This window comes from Arachis ipaensis, chromosome B03 (genome assembly GCF_000816755.2).
Source record: "Arachis ipaensis cultivar K30076 chromosome B03, Araip1.1, whole genome shotgun sequence".
Taxonomy (NCBI): Eukaryota; Viridiplantae; Streptophyta; class Magnoliopsida; order Fabales; family Fabaceae; genus Arachis; species Arachis ipaensis.
This window is the reverse complement of record NC_029787.2, coordinates 101,076,652-101,083,311: the sequence shown is the minus strand read 5'-3', so window position 1 is coordinate 101,083,311 and position 6,660 is coordinate 101,076,652. Positions and strand designations below refer to the sequence as shown.

Below are 6,660 nucleotides of genomic sequence, written 5' to 3'. Positions count from 1 at the left end.
CTCTTTACTTGAACAACAGCTTGAAAACATATTCTCCTAAATTTCTAATTTATCTGGATTTAATAGGATACGTGACATATAATCCTTTTATGTTTGGATATTTAGGATTTCTGTGGCATATAACTAAATTGAACTTCACCCCCTAATTGGAATTAATTGACCAAGGAATTGGCTGTTGATGAATTTTAGAGGAGACTAGAAAGGTCTAAGGAATTAGGGTCTAGTCACATATAGTTGCCATAAATTAGATCTTACATGATTAAAATAAAATAATAAGAAAAGTCAATCCGGAAAATAGATAACTCTGAAACCTTAACTGTTTCTTCATATTTTATTCCTCACCTATTCACCTGTCTGTCTTCAAACTCTTCTTTAATTTTTTATGCTTTTGAACTTCCAAACACTACAAAAAAAAGGACATAAAATGGCAATAATATTACGGCGGTTCTAAAAAACTGCCGTAATATTCAAATATTATGGCATTTTTTTGTGGTGCCATAATTAACTTACAAGTGATGGCGGCTTTTGTGGATTCAGGCGGTTTTAAAACGCCATTACCACATTGTATAAAAAACCCCAACCTTAACTTAGCCTTCATTTCCCGTTCCATGCGAGACGATGGCCACTGTGAGAGAACGGTTGAATATCTGCCACTCGTGATCTCCTCTGATCACAATCTCCTCCGGCGACGATCCTCTCCGACGATGATCTCCTCCGGCGTTGTCTCCTCACGCGAGAGTTTCCTCACACGACTTCTCCTCCAGCAACAGTCTCCTCAAGCGACGTCTCCTCCTGCGACATCTCCTCCGGCGCTGGTCTCCTCTTGTGACGTCTCCTCCGGCAACGTCTTCTTCAGTAACGGTCTCCTCTTGTGACGTCTCCGGCGACGTCTCCTCCAACGTCAATTTCCTCCTCCGACGTTTTCCTATGCGGCAATCTCGTCCATCGAGCTACCGTGCGGCGAGTTTCTCCTCCGGCGGCAGACTTGTGAGGTAGGTTCTTCTTCCTTTTTTCCTTTGTTCTCTTGAAAATATTTCATTCTGATCTATTGTCTTAGGCTTGCCTTAGATTGGATGAAAAAATTTAATTAAATTGGTTTAAATCACAGCATAGTAGTCAAAATAGGTTGCTTACTGTTCTCTTTATTTTGCTTGCAATGATTCTTATTCTTTAGCTGTTTCTTGTTCTGATTTGGCGGTAGATGATGGTTTGATTGGTTAATTTGATGTTAAATTCTACTATGCTTTTCTTGTTTTGGGAAGGTAGCGTGTGTGACTTCTTAGTTGCATGCTCTTGATTTGTTGTTTTTCTGATTTTTAATGGGTTTCATATGCATGTGAATGGCAATTAGATTGTTGTTTCTATCATTGATCCGATAAGCAATATGTATGGGAAGCAGTTGCTGACAGTGTAATCTTTTCTTCCAACAAATAAGTTGCTGACAATAAGTTGTTTCTGACTTCTTTTGTTCCTTCTCTCATTTTTTTGTTTCTTTCAGTGTAGTCTTCATGTTTGAGAAAATGCACGATCTTCTTTTTTGTGTTGGTTGAGGATTTTTTCAGAACTTTGAGGTTGATGAGATGCTAATAGACAAAGAGCAAGAACAAGTTGGAGGTGAAACAATGGTGGGGACTCCCATTAATGGAAGATCAAGGCAAGTTTCTTCACTTGTGAATGGTGTTGGTGATGGCCATGATCTTACTATTGGTAGTACTCCACCAAGCAATGCTGGATCAGACTATGGCATAATAGAGTTCACAAGAGAGGATGTGGAAGCACTCTTAAATGAGAAAGCCAAAAGAAAAGACAGATTCAATTATAAAGTTAGTGAAATTTAATTGAGCTAATTTGATAATTATAATTATAATTACCTGTTGTGTCAATTGCTTATCTGGATTTCAGATCAAATGGGTTATTAAAGTTGGAGAAGCAACTGGCAGGTAACTGCTGCCTTTGATAATTTGGCTCTATATGATGGGCTAATTCTTCAGGGGTTCCTAACAACTCATCACATTCTCATACTTTTAGAATTAGAGTTGATCAATTAACCCTTTGACCACTATAAATATTTTCATTTCTCATGACTCATGATAGACTGATAGTCAGTCATTTGAAGATATTGTGATTTCAATTTCTTTTTCACATACGTGATGTTTCTTTTGCATTTAGTGATGTATTGTTACAAGTCATAAACATATTTATTTATCTTGTAGAAATTCATGAGATAAATTACATTCTTGATGCATATGTCTCTCTTGGGAGGTCTGATGCTTTAAATGGAAAAGTCACTGTAAGTTATTGTTCTTATTATGATTGTAGTTATGATTTTGTGCTGAGTTTTAAAATGCATAACCTTCCTGCTTATGATTAGCCAATATACCTTACATTAATTGTTGATGCGCGAACTATAGATTGCATCATCAGGAAGACCGGATGCCATTGCAAAGGCTCAGCCTGTGCTTTCTGGTAATGCATTGAGATCTATTTAGTTATTATAATCGAACTTGACTTTTATGTCTTAAAGAAAAGTGTAATTCTTTTTAATATATTTTTATATTAGCTAATTGTCTCTCTCTTTTTGGACAGCAATGTATGAAAAGCTTTTCACTTTTGAGGGTGAAATTGGTGGTGGCAGGTTATTTCTTTCTTTGGTCTTGCCAAACCTACTTTATATAATTAGATACAATTTTTCTGATAAACTTAGATAATGGTCCTAAATTGCTCTAATAACAAAGCTAACTTCTGTTGTTATAATATTATCTGTCTCACTGCTTTTAGTGACTTTAGGGGCTTATGTTTTTAGATCTTTGATACTTGTGTTTGAAAATTTTAGTTGTACTCTAATTTTCCTTTGTTACTCACTAGTTATCATTATCTCCATAAAATCTAAATATCCTTTCCTAGAATACTATTTTATTTATTAATCCTCTAATACCTTTTTCCGTCACACTCACTTCCAACCATCTCTATTTCCATGATCTGAGAAATAATTGATTTTTCAGTCTCAATGGAAGGACTTAAGAACTGATCTAATGCGTGACCAACTACCATGTTTGTTTATCTCATTCTGGATGCTATATATGAACTGTAATTTGTAGTTTTTTTTTTTGCTTTGTAGTTTCTTTTTTGGCTTTCTTTTTTGTAGTTTCTTTTTTGGTTTTCTTGAATCTATCCGGAGAATAGGGTCTTAGCAGAATATTCTGAATTTTTACAGCAACAGGATAGCTTATCTTTTGGAGAAGGTAATGCATGCTACAAAGCAAATTGCTAGAAGTGATTAGGTGAGCCATATAACTCATGTTTTTGAGAGGCAAGCTGATGGAAGTGTGCCTGGAAATATAACGGAAAATGAGAGGCAAGCTGATCAACCAGAAAGTGAGGGATTACCCGAAGATGATAAAGTCGAGGAATGTATATCTGCAGATAAAGAAGCAAACCTTTGTGCTGATGTTGTTGCTCATGTTTCTGAGGCTTATCATTTTAATGGTTAGAAGTTTTTAGATGGGCTTGATTTTGGTGATTTCATGTGGCCACCATGTATATTAATTAGCTTTATAGAACCTTAGAAGCAAGTTAACTAGTTGCTTTTGTTTCCTATTTCAATATTACACAGGAATGTTTGACTACCAATATGTTGTTCCTGTTCCTGCGGAAGTTGCCCAGAGGAAAAAGAGAAATTGGTCAGAACTTGAGGAACCACACTTTGGTGAATATATTAGTTTCAATATTCTGTTATTTAAACCTGGTGTTTTGATGGCTTTTACCAAGTTATTAGTGTGTGTTTCTGTTCTGTCATAGGTGAGGGTGGTCTTATAGATGTGGATCATGAGGACATTATGCTTATTGTGCCTTCACTTTTTGCTCTGAAGCATATGCCAGAAAATTTTGTTCCTCCACTTTTTGCATTCTTCCACAACCATCACTTATTAACCATTCTCCCACTTTGCGAGATATATGCCAGCCTCATGTCCCCACCCATATTTTGCAAAGGTAATTTCAAGTTTCTTCTTTCTTATGCTCTGCTTAATCATACTCAGTCATTGTTGTTGCTGTTTTAGGATGGAAGAGATTGGATATGTGATGCGTATAGATGTTCAGAGGGAGGCTTTGCCTCATCTTTTCTCCGGCCGTGACTGTATACTTCATGCTCAGATTAGGTTATTCTGCTCTTTTCAATTTGTATGCTTATTGATAGCAAACTTTTCTCTCCTTTTTCCTTGGTTTAGTTTTAACGTGTTAGAAAACTTTTTGACTGATTCTCATATGGCTAAACATTTTTCCTTGTTTACTTATCTTTCCGTGTGTTAGCCTAACATTCAATGTTAAAGAAGTAATACTAATGTGGATCTGTAACCTTATTTTACTTATAATAATCTAGACAGGTTCTGGCAAGGTCACTAAAGTTGCAAGGATGCTGGCAGCAAAGCCAACTAGAGTCGAGGGGGAGCAGAAGTCGTGTACCGTCATGGCTCTCTTGCATGGAGGAACATTGAGAAGACACAAGAGTTGGTTAAAGGTAAAACCCTTTCATCCTCTTTTACAGTAAATTCTGTTTAATTTCTTGTTTTCTACATTTTCGCTGCTATCGATACTAATGGTACACAGTGAAACTAATGCTTTAGCATGTTATATTTTGCAAAATACATTTACTAACTTATATAAGCTATTTCATTAGCATTCTCATATACAACTGCTTATAGTTCATTGATTTGCTTAGCAAATGTGTGTTTAGATAATAAATACTGCACAGTTGTTGTCTAACCTTGTAGAATTGGCTACTTTCTTTGATCAGTGGAAGCATTGAGTCTTATAGAGAAAACCATTTTAATGCTCATTTAATGCTCATTTAGGACACTATGTTATATACATGGATATATAAACAAGATTACTGTTTGGTTGTTCTTAATTCTCATTTTTTGTTTAAATTTATTTTGTGCTCTCCAAGTTAATGGTTTATTTATTTATTCTTTTTTATTTTGTTTTCAAATTATATTTTTGTTGTAGGATTTGGATCAAGAAAGTGAGATTCCATCGTCAAAAGAGTTAGAAAGTAGATCTTTTGAAGCGAATAATAGAGCAGTGTGATTTTTTTTTATGATAGAGACTTGATGTATTAAGAGTTACATACTAAGACTTTCAATACTTTATTTGTATAGGAATTATTATTTTTTATTTCCAATACTAAAAAATTATATATTATGTTTAATATTTTATTTATGAGATGTAATATTTTGTTGATGAGTTATGATTTCTTGTTATTGTGAAATTTTAAACAAAAAATTATTTGTTTAACACGGTAAAAATTATCCTTTTAAACGATAAAAAATGTCATTTTTATCCAGTAAAAAGGGCAGTTTGTAACTGTCATTTTAAACAACATGAAATGTCATTTTAACTAATAAAAATGGCACTGTCAGGGTAAAAACGGTATTTCAAAAATGCCATTTTAACTAACCAAAAGTCACTTTGTCAGGGTAAAAATGGCGGTTCAAAAACGCCGTTTTAACTAACCAAAATACTACTCTGTCAGGGTAATAATGGCGGTTTAAACTGCCATTTTAACCTATTCAAAAACCGCCATTTTAACCAACCAAAATGCCACTCTGTCAGGGTAATAACGGCGGTTCAAACTGCCGTTTTAATCTATCCAAAAACTGCCATTTTAACCAACCAAAACGCCACTATGTCAGGGTAATAATGGTGGTTCAAACTGCTGTTTTAACCTATCCAAAAACTGCCATTTTAACCCAACAAATAACGGCGATTTTAACTGCCATTTTAACCTATTCAAAAACCGCCGCTTTATCCTAGGAAATTGTGGCAGTTTTCAGAAAACCGCCGTAATAACCAGAATGGCGCCTAGAATTACGTCGCTTTACAAAACCGCCATTCTTGGTAATAATGGCGGTTCAAACCGCCGTAATTACCAAAAAAATCCGCCGTTTTTACCAGATTTTTTTGTAGTGAAACACTATTTTCTATTTTTTTAACTAATCCTATCAAACGCTATTGTTGCTTAATCCATCAATCCTCGTGGGATCGACCCTTACTTGGTACGACCCGGTGCACTTGCCGGTAAGTAAGTGTGATTGTAAATACCGCATCAGTAGGTGTTTTGGTTAGTGGTTTGATTATTGGGTGGATAGTAGCTGGAATTTGGGTGGTTATTTTGGGGTTTTCTATATGGATTGTGGTTTGTGTTTTGCTGGTTGTTGTTTTGGTTGTTTCTTGAGTTGTTTTGGTTTGAATTTCTTTGCCACGGTTGTTAGTTTTGAGTGTGGTTATCTCCCCATCTTAGGTTTGGATGGTTCTTCCAAGAGGAATTGTAGGTGTCACCATAAACTTCATTTTGGCCAGAGCCTTGGTTGTTCACATATTGAATCTGTTCTTGCTGCTGATCTTCTTGACTCTCTTCATTCTGCCCCCATGTGGTTGATGGTTGGCTTGTGTTTACTGCTGCAACTTGGAGGCTATCAATCTTTTTAGCCATTTGCTCAAATTATTGTTGGATTTGCTGCTGCATTATCTTGTGTTGAGCTAGGATTGTGTCCACTCCTTCCAACTCTAGCACTCCTTTCCTTTGTGATGGTTGGCATTATCTCTGATGGCCAAAGAAGTATTGATTGTTTGCCACCATATCAATGAGGTTTTGAGCTTCCT

At 35.6% G+C, this 6,660-nt stretch overlaps 1 protein-coding gene and 1 long non-coding RNA gene across 2 annotated transcripts; both read left to right on the top strand.

The window, feature by feature from the left end:
- Nucleotides 1,918-2,827, top strand: LOC110269764. The gene is made up of 3 exons (XR_002358524.1): nt 1,918-1,940; nt 2,214-2,290; nt 2,412-2,827. It is a non-coding gene; the product is annotated as an uncharacterized LOC110269764 (long non-coding RNA).
- LOC110269496 lies at nt 3,033-3,889 on the top strand. Its single transcript, XM_021117366.1, has 5 exons — nt 3,033-3,051; nt 3,146-3,156; nt 3,282-3,486; nt 3,614-3,680; nt 3,799-3,889. The coding sequence occupies exons 1-5, from the start codon at nt 3,033-3,035 to the stop codon at nt 3,800-3,802; spliced, it is 306 nt and encodes a 101-aa protein (XP_020973025.1). The 3' UTR covers nt 3,803-3,889.

Excerpts from the sequence above, each read along its gene's own strand:
- LOC110269496 (XM_021117366.1), top strand. Across the intron at positions 3,487-3,613 it reads TGAGGCTTATCATTTTAATG|GAATGTTTGACTACCAATAT; the intron begins GTTAGAAGTTTT and ends AATATTACACAG.